At 34.0% G+C, this 13,024-nt stretch overlaps 1 protein-coding gene across 1 annotated transcript in view; it reads right to left on the minus strand.

Moving 5' to 3' along the window:
- The window catches only part of LOC149786075 (cation-independent mannose-6-phosphate receptor-like), a 185,168-nt gene that overhangs the window by 104,070 nt on the left and 68,074 nt on the right, over window positions 1-13,024 (minus strand). Inside the window, exons 14-18 of the mRNA XM_089976368.1 lie at window positions 11,558-11,720; window positions 10,387-10,545; window positions 9,477-9,695; window positions 7,949-8,126; window positions 1,453-1,749 (exon numbers count right to left, since the gene is read on the minus strand). Of these exons, the coding sequence (XP_089832494.1) occupies window positions 1,453-1,749; window positions 7,949-8,126; window positions 9,477-9,695; window positions 10,387-10,545; window positions 11,558-11,720 (1,016 nt within the window). The remainder of the gene's footprint in view (window positions 1-1,452; window positions 1,750-7,948; window positions 8,127-9,476; window positions 9,696-10,386; window positions 10,546-11,557; window positions 11,721-13,024) is intronic.

Here is a 13,024-nt window from a genome sequence, read left to right on the forward strand (position 1 = left end):
AAAGGTAACCGATCATAATATACAATATTAAGTCATTAATATGGAACATTTCCCACTAATAGACAAATGTATTGCTACTTCCAACTGTACTGGTCAGAAAAAGTCTTCTGAGTAGGCTGGGATGTATACAGCATAGAAGAATTTATGTGGTGATGTTGTTGTTTTTGTTGTTGTAGGGTTCAACGCCATTTTTCAGCACAAGATAGTCTATACATGGCAGCCAGTATTAATGGTGGAGGAAAAGCCCGGAAAAACCCGGAAAGAACCACTGACTCACGAGAAGCTACTGGCAAGCTTTCTCACATAACCACATTAGCTGAATCTGAGACTTGAACCGATGCAGACAGAGGTGAGATGGCAGTGATCTGTAACAGTGAGCGTTTTAGACCACTCGTGGTCCCTTATGTGGTGATAAAAAATATTTAATCCATGTTAATACAGCACAAAAATGTAGGTCACAGTTACCTTCTTTAGTAATAAGGATGTAGTATTAACAGATGTGCATTCAATTATCAATTTTAATGATTGGAACATACTAATCAATCAATAAATAAAGTATTAACACAAAATTTCATCACAGTACCCAATAAATGATCTGCTACAAAAATTTTCAATAAAGTAACTGAAGCATGACAAATAAGTCACAGAGACCTCTTTTGCCAAAAAGATGCAGAACTTATCAAGATACAATTACTCTTTATGATTCTAGGATTGATAGTATGCAAAATGCATGTCATAAACTCACGGTCATGAGCTAAATGAGAAACCTTAACCAAAGCCAGTGATAGATGAAACATGGGTCATGATGAGCTTTGTTATAACACAAAAACTTAAACTATGCCAGTAAAATCTGAACTGTGAACCATAAATCAGTGTTTTTATAAAGAATTAATAGAGATGCATACAATCACTATCTAATGATTCTAGCATGAACAGAGCATTAGAAATCGATTTAAAACAAACTTTTAGGAAATCAGTGGAACTGTAAATGTGGATCACACTGACCTACTTTGTGATGTGTGCGTAATACTTGTCAAGATGCTTCCTTTCACCAAGTTTCACAATTCCATGTACTTATACAATGTGCCAAAAACCTGAGCTAAAAGCAAATATTTAACCAAGAAGGTACAACTAATGTATATGCATGTACAAAATTAGCCCCCTAAACCTCCTCCAACAGTGGTAGATAGCATATAACCCACTCTAAACTACTGCCTTGTACCTAGCTAGAAAGAACAGTTGATATTATCTGTGCAAATGATACTGCCAGGAGAACTGGAATAGCTTTTTTCATCTTCATACAAGTGAGCTAAAAATGACGACAAATTTTACCTTGATATAAACAAATTCTCCTCTATTTCAAGTTGTTCCAGGAAAAAAAGAATTTGCTGAGTCAACAATTAATGAACAGAAAAACATGTATCAGAATACATTTTTCCCTTGTTAACATACCTGGGCATTTGGTCTTGGTATTATCCATTGGTTTACACACACTAATGTGGTACTTCAGATCAGTGTGTGACTCTCTTGTGTCCTCTACCAACCAACCTTCAAATGTCCCAAGAGATTCAAGGTCATATTCACGACCTTGACTGTCCTTTAAAAAGCAGTCCATTACTTTAGGAGGACAAGCCAGTGATGTTTCCACATCAAACAGGTACACATTCTCCTCTTTTCGAACAAATTTAGGCTCCCCTATTAGGTTCTCATAGTCACATAAAAAGGTAATTGACACTTGAGTTCGCTGGCCTGTAATTAAAATCAATATTCCAACAGAAAAATGATTATAAATAATTTATGTAACATCAAATTTTGTTTTCATGGTGAAATTAGTGAAAACATTGGAGAAATAAGTAAGACAAACAATGTAAATAATTCAAAGGAGCATTTATCATTTATCAATGTTTATGACTGATGTTACCTGGTACTTATTAGAAAACACAAAATTTGGCTGCCTTGTCATCTTGACAATATAATGACGTATTGATTCTTTTGCCATATATATATATATATATATATATATATATATATATAAAAAAGATTTCATACAACTTTATCAGATGAACTGCAGATAAAATTAATAATTTTCTGCATGCCTTTTCATCATTAAAATGTGTTTTCTAATTTATTTTTCTTTCTTATTGATATGGATGTTAATTTTGTGAAGTTTATTTCACTGAATTTGATTTCTGAAAAGGCATGCTTTTTCTTTCTCTACTTTGAATGACAAATTTTGCTTTTTGCATTGTATTTCTTGTGGTTAATTTTGCATAACCTACTCTACATTCTTCTAAATGCAGAGAAATCTGCCTTAAAGGAAACCTTATATAAAGGATACCTTCTGATAAACAACATTTTAATGAATTCAAATTACAAATCCTATATGATTGTCTGAATAATGGACACCTGTCTATATCTGAAGCAACCTCAAACATTTCAGTGATCAATGTAAATAGTTTTGTTGTGCTTATATTTCCCATCATTACTCAGCCTTCATACTGGCATACCCTATCAATCAACCTTGCAAACAGGCTTATGGAACGTTACTGCACCCACCAAGGCATAGTCAAAACTGTGTAAAAGACACTGTAACTTCTTGACTAGCATGCATGTTTCCAGTTAAATTTTCCTCAGCTAAATATAGTAAAGGTTTCAAAAATGAACTTTAATTTATTTTTATCCCATGTATACTCGTCAAGAATTGGACCTTGCTCGAATCTGTTGTTTTATATTGAAAATATATGGATACATTTATTTTAAAGAAGCACATTTCAGAGTTAACACATGAACTTTTTCATTTTAAAACTGCAAAAAATCCACAAATTTAAAATCTGACATTTTGTTGCACAATAATTTGTTTAAATTGTTGACATTATGAGGCATGCCGTTTTTATAATAGTCATAACATATATTTTTATATCTAGCATGATCTACATGTAAAATATCGTCAAGATAAAGATCAAATAGCATAACATACAAGTAACCTATCGAAGATTAGATTAATCGAATCTCTCATCTACCATCATCTACATGTAATCTATCATCTACCTTACGGTCAATTAGCATGATCTACATGTAGTTTATTACACTATTCCCTTGATAACTCACGCCCTGTTAACTGGTTGAAAACAGTAGATAGGACCCGAAAATTTAATCTACATTTTGAAATTATCAGCTTTTAATAAGAAGTTATATAATTGGTTACATTTTCTTTCCAAGCAACATTCTTAGTACACTGTAATTAAAGATATTTAAGGAAATTTTGATCCATGAAAATGTCAGTTATGCCTAGTGTTGGCAGTACATTAATATTTAAATGCCCATTAAATAATTTTCATTAAGTGAAATTTGTGTTTTAATTCTATATTTTAGTTCCTCTTAAGTGTAATCATCATAAATGCAATGTGTATTTAAATGTAAAATGTGTCAATCTACCATAACAGCTATGTCCGCAAGCATTTCTCTGAGAACCTAATTAAAAGCCGACTGTGTTTTGATAACTGACTTGTGGAAGTATTTGTTGTATTGTTGCACTGAATTAAAAGCTGGTCTCCTTTGTATTATCACATTAATTATGTCTTTTCAATCAAATGAAGGAGGTGGAATAAAAGAAAAGTTAAAAGACACACAAATCCATCCTACTTAAAATCTTGTGGCCCCAGCCGTACATCACGTGAACTCACTTCATTTGATCAAACACTGATATAAATGTTATCCTATATGTAACATAAACTACCTTTAATTAACCATAATTGTGATCAAAGATAGAAAGGCAACCAAGCAAAATGAATACTTCACCAAATAAAGAGCAGTTTTTCTAAGTAAAAGCAGATTTTTCAATTTTTGGAAGTCCCTCGGTAACTTGTGTCCTCGCTTATAGTGCGGTTTAGGTTTGTGGACCCCATTGTGCGCAAGTTATCGAGGGAGAGGTACATCTTGCTGAACTTTAATTAGCATGATCGATGTATAATATATCTAGCTGAAGGTCAGTTAGCATGATCTACATGTAATCTAACCAAACGAAAGTCAATTAGCATGATTGATGTATAATATATCTAGCTGAAGGTCAATTAGCATGATCTACATGTAATCTAACCAATCGAAGGTCAATTAGCATGATCACTGCATTATCTATCATCAAGATGAAGGTCAATTTGCATAATCTACATGAAATCTATCATCTTGCTGAAGTTATATCATAGTATCATGTTTCTGGATTTGATATTATTGCTTTTTTGGACCAAAAGTGCAAATAAAAAAACAATACAACCCAAAAAGTTTACAGTGATTGATAAAATAAACGGAACTGCTAAATCCATCACAAATCATCAAAGAAAAATCTGCAGTTGGCTGATTAATCTGCAGGTGTGGTCATCCAGACATTTTGCAAATAAGGAAAATATTTTAAAACATTACCATACAACACCACTCCCTCAATAACTTGCACCCTCATAACTCACACACCTGCTTCTAACGCGGGGTCAGGCATAGATCCCATTTTTTAAACAAAAATACCCCAAAAATTGATCTCTATTTGGTGAACTTGAAGAAAATCGCGATCAAAATTAGTAATGAAAACTCTGAAGTATCGCTCGTTTTATCGTCGAAAACGGTAGATAGGACCTGGAAATTTTAATCAACACTATGAAATATCAAACTAAAAAATAGGTCATACAATTTTTTACATTTTCTTTCCAAGCGACATTCCCAGTAAACGGCAATTAACGATATGTAAGGAAATTTCAATCAATGAAAGTGTCACTAATGCTGAGTGGAGGCAGTACTTTAATAAATAAATACAAACTAAAGATGTTTTTTCTTTATCAATTGAAATTTGTGTTCCAGTTCTATCTTTTAGTTCATTTTAACTTTAATCGTCATAAATGCTGTGTCCTCTTGTAATTAAACGTAAAATGTGTCAATCCACCGTAACAGCTACGTCTGTGAGCATTTCTCTGAGAACCTAATTAAGTGCCAGCCATGTTTTGATAACTGACTTGCAGAAGTATTTGTTGTATTGTTGCACTGAATTAAAAGCTGACCCCCTTTGTATTATCACATTAATTATGTCTTTTGATTCAAATAAAGGAGGTGGAATAAAAGAAAAGTTAAAAGGCATGAAAATAATAATAAACTTATAACAAGGCAGCCAAGCAAAATGAATACTTTGTAAAATAAAGAGCTTGATTTCACAGATACGGACAATTGCAGGCAAACGAGTTTCAGAGAATTCTTAAACTGGCATTAGAGATATCCTCAAGGATGATAAAAAATTTAACTATTACTCTGAACAATATTGTTCAATATTGTACTAATTGAACAACAAAAAAATATTGAACAATATTGTTCAATATTGTACTAATTGAACAATAAAAAAATTGAGTTTCGACGTTGATGATTATCAAACAAAATAAATGTTGCTTGTTTTAAAAAAAAGGAATCTTGTTTGGTGGCGTATCAACAATTAGTCTAGTTCCTTGCTCCGTGGACTCCCGATTTGGTAGGACACTAATAAACACCACTATGAGAACCAGACTCATCAAGAAAATAAAAAGCAGTGATGTAATACACAGATTTTTTGTGTACACGTGTTGTTCAAACCAGTTGGAACAATCTTTCTTTTGAAAATAAATGTTATTGCAACTGAATAACGAACAACTTCATTAGAAAAAGCATTATTAAAAATTATTATCGACGTAATTGTAAAATGAGGATTCAGTCATTAAACAGCCCAGTTCCCAAACACTGCTCCTCCCCTCCAACCAACGGTTTTCTCAATGTCAAAGCAATTTTTTCAATTTTAAGAGGTCCCTCAGTAACTTGCGCCTCACTTATAGTGTGGTCTATATTTGTGGACCCTGTTCTGCACAAGCTATCGAGGGAGTGGTGTACTATAAGAAGCCTATGATATATTTTTACTGCACCGAATGTGTCTTACAACAATTGTATTCGAAGCAATATACTAGAGTCAAACCTATCATAACAATCACCTTTACACAGCAGTCACCTGTTCACAATGGCAATTCTAATTTCCCACTGGCAACTTTCCTATATAAATGTCCTGTATGTGACAGTCACCTGTCTTCCACTGTCAGCAGCCAGTTGTTTCCTAACCAAACAATGATTTCTCCCTGCCTTAAGGGATCACAAGGATGTTTATGTGGAGGGAAGATTAGATAGTTGTTTATGTGGAGGAAAGATTCAGACAGGGTCCAAAGTCCCTGTAGAATTATGCCCCTAGTTCTAAATGAGCGCCCAAACTGAATCTGGCACATCGGCCAACAGACAGGAGTGGGGTTCGGATGCATGCATGGATTTGTCTCGATTCATCCACCAATGCAAATGGTGATACTGGTCCTTGGAAAATCAGTGTTGATACAGAATCATTGTGAGGTTTTCACCTTCTGAGAAGGAGGAACTGCAGAGGTCGCATATGAATATGTCCTAAGAGAACCAAGTTAGCAGCGGAATTCAAGGTTCCCAGAAAAGACAGGTACAGTCGATCAGACATGCTTTTGCTCATAGCATCTCTAAAAGAGCCAGGATTCAATCTATCTGATCCAGTGGAAGTCTTTGTTCTCGTTTGTGAGGGGGATTACATAACCAAGGCCCCCTGAGGTGAAGGGCCCCATAACCCATAGGGATTCACTGGGATAACAGGAAAGGGGGGGATACTAATCTGATTTCCTAGCCTAGTCTGAGCTGGCTGGTTAGACTCCCAATGTTGATAATGAGGTGTTAGAGGCTGGAGAAGGGGGAGGTCAGTTTGAACCCTATCCCGATACCATGAGGCCTAAGTGTGATGATTAAAGGATACAGGATCATCAACTGATGCATCACTAAGGAAGGTTTGCTGCTTATCCCTCCCAGTGGGAGGGTGCGACACATTATCTCTGACAGGATGGAGGTGGTGCATATCCTCCTCGATGGGAGGCAGCAAAACACTATGAGAAGAGCAGTGCACGTCCTCTTCTACGGGAGGAAACAAGAAGCTATGGTAGAGGCAGTGCATCTCCTCAATGGGAGGCAGCAACACACCACAAGATGAGTGGTGCATATCTTCCACAATGGGAGACAGCTACACACTAAGAGGTGAGTGGTACATCTCCAAAACCGGTGAACTAAGGAATCAATCTCAACACATCATTCACCAGGAAAACTAACAAATGAACACAAAAATATCTTTCCAGACAAATATGTGATTGATCCAAAATATCTTTATCAAGTCAAATTTGGGACTGATCCAAAACTTTTCCATATTATCCAATCCAATTAATGCAGTAAGGCTTAGACTTTTTGGCTTAAAACTGCATGGAAGTGAATGCTGATATAATGCTTTACATACATAAACATCATCACTCAATATTTTATCTTTCTTTATGGTTTCTTTCAAAGGATAACTCCATACAATGAAGCATGCACAAATGTGTATTTTGTACCAAACCCCAAAACCTAAATATCCACAAGTTTAATTAATTTCAAAGTACTTCCATAAAAATACTAATTCATAAAAAATAAATACCAATTTATATAAAATTATTGAAATGATGTTGATGTTGTTTTAGGGCTTAATGCCATTTTTCAGCACATGATAGGCTATGTATGGTGGCCAGGATATTACTGAACTGACCCGTGGGAAGCTACTGGTAAACTTTCTCACATACCCATATTGATCAAGCCTGATACTAGAACTCAAGTGGACAGAGGTGAGATGGCTGTTATCAGTAAAGGCGAGCACTTCAGACTACTTAGCCACCAAGGGCCCCCTATTGAAATGGAAATTTTGCTGTATATGATGTGTTGTGCTAAAGAGTAGGAGAACTTATATATACAATGACAACATGTCAATTTCAAATTAACTCTTTCATATTGATAACCAATGGTGGAAACACCTAAAGTACCAAAATTAACCCTCACAAAGAGAAAGTGAGAAAAGATAACACCTCACCATTATCAAGTGTAATGCCTTCATACAACAGTCTCATTCTGCCGACATCAAAATCTATCATAGTAGATACTGAGGCAAGAGTCTTCTTTGATCCATCTTTACTGATGGCACACACAGATGGATCTTTTTTCTCAAGTGAATCACACACTGTAGTTGGAACAGCTCCACAAATGTTCAGCTAAAGATGTGCAAAGAGAAAACAAATCATTAATTTCAACATGCAGGTAAAATGGAAGAACAGTTATGCAAGCTTTTAATAGGTAAATAGAAATCAAAAGTATTATAACCTGTTTACATTCAACGTTTTCATAAATATTTTGAAAACTTAAACAACAATCAACTTTAAAATGTATCTCAACATGGTCATGTAAGCACCTGCATTGATGTAAGAAAAATATCAATGATTGTCCAAAATTACAAATATAGCTTCACTAGCGTCTCATGTTATTCTTATGCAGCAGTCACTTTTTTAATAATATTATCAAATTTATATGAGTAGAATTAAGAGATGATAATAAAATGAGAATTTTTTTTTATACTGCTTTATTGTTATTTAATTGTTTAATGTAGCAAAAGATGTGATCCATAAGCAGTCTTGCAGAAAATGTAATTTGGTGGAAAAAACACACTGATTTTGCCAAAAGCATAATGGCTGGCATGTATGCATGAAATGTACCTTACTGCTGATCAATATTCCGAGTTTACAAAGGTTAAAAAAAGTATACAAAGTATATTTACATTGTTCAAACACCTCCATACACCCTGATATGAGTAATTTTACAAGTAAAAAAAAAAATGGAATGCAAACAAAATTAGAATGAGTGCAAATGAAATGCAGAATGAACATCAATGAAGTACAAGAAAATGTAGAATGCATATGCAAAATGCAGAACATAGAAAGATGAATGATAAATGAAAACACAATGATAATTTTCAGGCTGCCCCTAAATTTCCACTCTTAACAGCTCTTTCACATAATAGTCTGAGCTTAGAATCATTACACTGATAATTTTTCACTCCTTATAAACCATGATAATATTCTTAACAAGGCAGACATAACAATTGGCACTGATGTGATATTATTCATCACTTGTTGTTTGTACAATTGTCATTTGAAGTAAGAAATAAAATTTGCATAAATAAAAAGAATACATTTTTACAATTACTGCTGTTGCAGTTATATTTTTCTTATTTATGTAAATTTAGTTTCATGTACTTGTTACTTTTTTAAAGCACATTTTTAACAAGAAAAGATATGAAAGCAATAGTTTTCTCCCTTTAAGACCCTCAAACTTTTATTACAGACTGGTAAATGCTTTCAATATCTTTTCTAACTAATGAAAATGAAAGGAAACAATGAATGGAAGTGATAAATGAAAGATCATAATGTACTTCTAAGACCAAAACTGAACAATGATGAGATGGAAGCTGAAATGCAAACGTGAATGGAATGCAAACAGAATGCAAACAAAATGAATTTCAAAAGCACTTCAAATGCATATAAGTGCAAATCAATGTGAGAACCAACCTTAAATGTTGTTTCATTATTTGCTGTACTTGCTGTGTAGAAGCCATCTTTCTTCCTAAGAGGAGTAAAGTCAAATATAAAATTTGAGTTAGGGTCCTTTGCTTTGCATTCAATGTCTTTCATTACATCCCCCTTGGTGAGTGGACAGGCTGCCTCTGTTTTCCATAGAACTGACACCTCACAGGGGCTCAGTATCATAGGAGGGTCAGGGTGTGAGTTCTAAGGAAGAAAAATCTGAACACTGCAATTTAACTACAAATGAACATACACAATACCATCAAAGTACAATTTTTGAGCATGCACTTTATTTCTCAAAAAGTTTTAATAATGTATGACAATGTCTACCATGATCAGGACCTAATAGTATGTGAAATGAAATTTCATCTACTGTTTGATGGATGTTTATGCAAGTATGTAAAATGAAATTTCATTTACTGTTCGATGGATGTTTACGCAAACTTTTCCAAATATCAAAACACAAGAAAAATACTCAAACAAAATATTAAATACATATTCCAGACTGTCTTGCATTGCTTTTGTATATTCTCATCTCAACAACTCATTCTGCTTGAAAACATATCTTTTCATGCATAAAGAACTACTTTTGAAGATCCTGAAATAATTTATATACATGTATTCACTGATTAATCTTGTAAACTGATCATGCAAGAATAACAACCCTACTGCCTGAAACGCAACACCTCGTGTATAATCCCTAAATAACCTATTCTGAATACATATTCGGTATAATCTCCCAACTTTTTTGTACAGTATATGTTACAAGCAAGATGATAAAATACCCAGTCATTTAAAACTGAACAAGACTCACCAGTAGTCCTTTCCGACTCTATAAGTGTATTAAACAAGACTTATCTCTTTTGACACTCAAAGTGTATAGAACAAGACTTACCAGTAGTCCTTTTTGACACTCAAAGTGTATTGTGGTGATGTAACTGTCTGTGCCATTGTTACATGTTTTAGGTGCAATGTACTTCAGAACTAACTTTCCATCACCATCCAAAGTGGGCCCACTGGTGACTTCACCTAAGTTTGGAATATCCAGACCTTCCTAAAGAAATGAAGAAAACTAAAACTCTTATTTCAAAGCATTTTCTGATACTTCAAAAAAAAAAAATTTATAAATTTTAATATTGGCATTAAAATTACATTATTTGCGTAACTGATACAGGCAGGTGGCTTGAATGTCACTCAGAATCTTAATTTCTATTAAGATTATTGAATCCATTACCCAGCACTAATTCCATGTCTCACCATGACTTCATATTTCTCCCATCCTCCTGAACCAGGACTGTGGTATAATAATTCAAAATCCATTAAAACAAATTATGTGTTCTGTTAGTAATATATTTATACAGTTATGTCAAAGGTATTTCAAACTGTCAATGGAAATTTTGTGTTTTGGATGTTGGATTCCACTGGAGGTAACCAAACATTATACCCTTTATGAAGATGGTCACCACAAGGTCAACTTATCTACCAAGTTTAAAAAATGTTCACCTACAGCTTTAGGAGGGCAAAGAGTTACAGACAGACACACAAGGATGGACACACATATAGATGGATGGAAAAATCACAATATCGTCTAACTGAAAACCTCTAATCTAATCCATGTCAATAATCAGACCGATGCTTTGTTTTACATGTCTACAGATAGTCAAACTCCAAGACACAAGATTTTAGACTACTTTTTATGGGTGACTTTGTCAAATGAGCAACAACTGTTTTTCCAAGGTTCCATAAAAACAAGAATATATAAAAGTGAAACATACACATGACTACAATACATAAAAAGAACATAATGAATGTAAAATATGCAAAGAATTTTGAGGGTAAAGGTTTGTAACATATATAAAACACACTTATGATAGAAAATGCCAACATGAAGATAAGATATTAAGAAATTATTACATATTCTAACATTGTTGATCGCACCATCTCTGAAGTAGGTAGCTGCCTGAAAAGGGCAATCTGTCAAGCAATTTTTACACGCCTGACCTAAATGATACCTTTTAATACACATTTTACTCGAAAGCAAATAAGAACAAAATAAAATACTATACCGTGCCATCAACATATTTTGTGCGGCAAGCTGCTGCATATGCATTACACCCCGTGTCAACATTTACTGGGTTGACTGGGCCACAAATGTTGATATAGTACATTTTCCTATCCTGTGGATTTGAGTCGTCCTCAATTTCCCAGTTACCATCTGTCCTGGACAATCTATATGACAAGATATATCATTCCTCAAGCAAACATCAGAATGTGACATAGTTTTTTCTAAATTTAAATAAAGTGTAGGTTTGTGCATGCATGCTAGTGCAAGGAGTGATTTTATTTACTTATGTATATAAATATCAATGCTAATGAAGTTAAATGTATATAAAAAAAAACACATTTTCATTGCGAAAAAAAATGAAACTAGATTTGCTTTTGAGTGCACCAGCATATAATGTGAGTGCACAAAATGGATAATGGTTGATTAACATACATGTTACAATAAGAAAATACCAATGGCAATATGACTAGACTGTTTTACTTTGGTTTGTCTAAAACATTCAGCACTTTTCAAGATGCATCCCATGTATCAAGTTAAAATAACTTGCATAAATATTATCAACAAAACTATGCTCCATGAAATAGTTAAATCTGATCACTGGAACATAAAATATATATTACAGTGACTTAATTTTTGTTGAAAAGTGTAGTACTTCTCATAAATCATCTATGTACCAAATGATCTATTTCTGCAGGCAATAGTGTCTGAGAATGAGAAACTATGCCAACAAAAATATGAATGCAGGTCAATGGAGTTTAAAATATGAGTCACATTAACCTAGTTTTGACTTGAGGGCGTAGTACTATTCATGATGCATCTACATCACCAATTTAGATTACTCTGTAGGCAATATAGTTCAAAACAAAATCAGCTCTCAAAACTACATTGGTACTGATGAACTTGATCTGAATACCTGCTGACAGACTTACATGTCAGCACACATATGGACCATTTTTAGACAGCAGTATTTCTTGCAGCTTTCAAGTTAGGGCCTCCAAGTGATATGTTCAGCATATTTCCACATCAAATCTAGTTCCACATCAAATCTAATATTTTACAACCTATGGAATGTGGAATAACACAGTCCTACCTCCTCTCACCGACTGGAATTACCAACCTACAACTGTGGATATTTAGCTGTTCAGAAAATATCAAGGGACCAATCAGATTTGACTCCACTCATTTGAAATGATTATTTTGATCACGTGAAACAAGCATCTGTGGATTTGTTGTGTAATATGTTATCACCTAACACAGGTCACTGAAACATGAAATTTAGGTCACCCTGACCTACTTTTGCTAAGATGGTGTTGTACTCACCACAATGCATTTGCATATCAAGCTGCATGCTTCAGTGGCCAAAAACTGCTGAGAAACTAACCTAAATACTAAATTTAGATAAAGTCAACAAAGCATATCATTTAAATCCAAGTGACCTATTTTTGGTAAGATAGTGCTGAACTCACTG

The sequence above is a fragment of the Sinohyriopsis cumingii genome, chromosome 12 (assembly GCF_028554795.1).
Source record: "Sinohyriopsis cumingii isolate HCF-2022 chromosome 12, ASM2855479v2, whole genome shotgun sequence".
In the NCBI taxonomy this organism is placed as follows: domain Eukaryota; kingdom Metazoa; phylum Mollusca; class Bivalvia; order Unionida; family Unionidae; genus Sinohyriopsis; species Sinohyriopsis cumingii.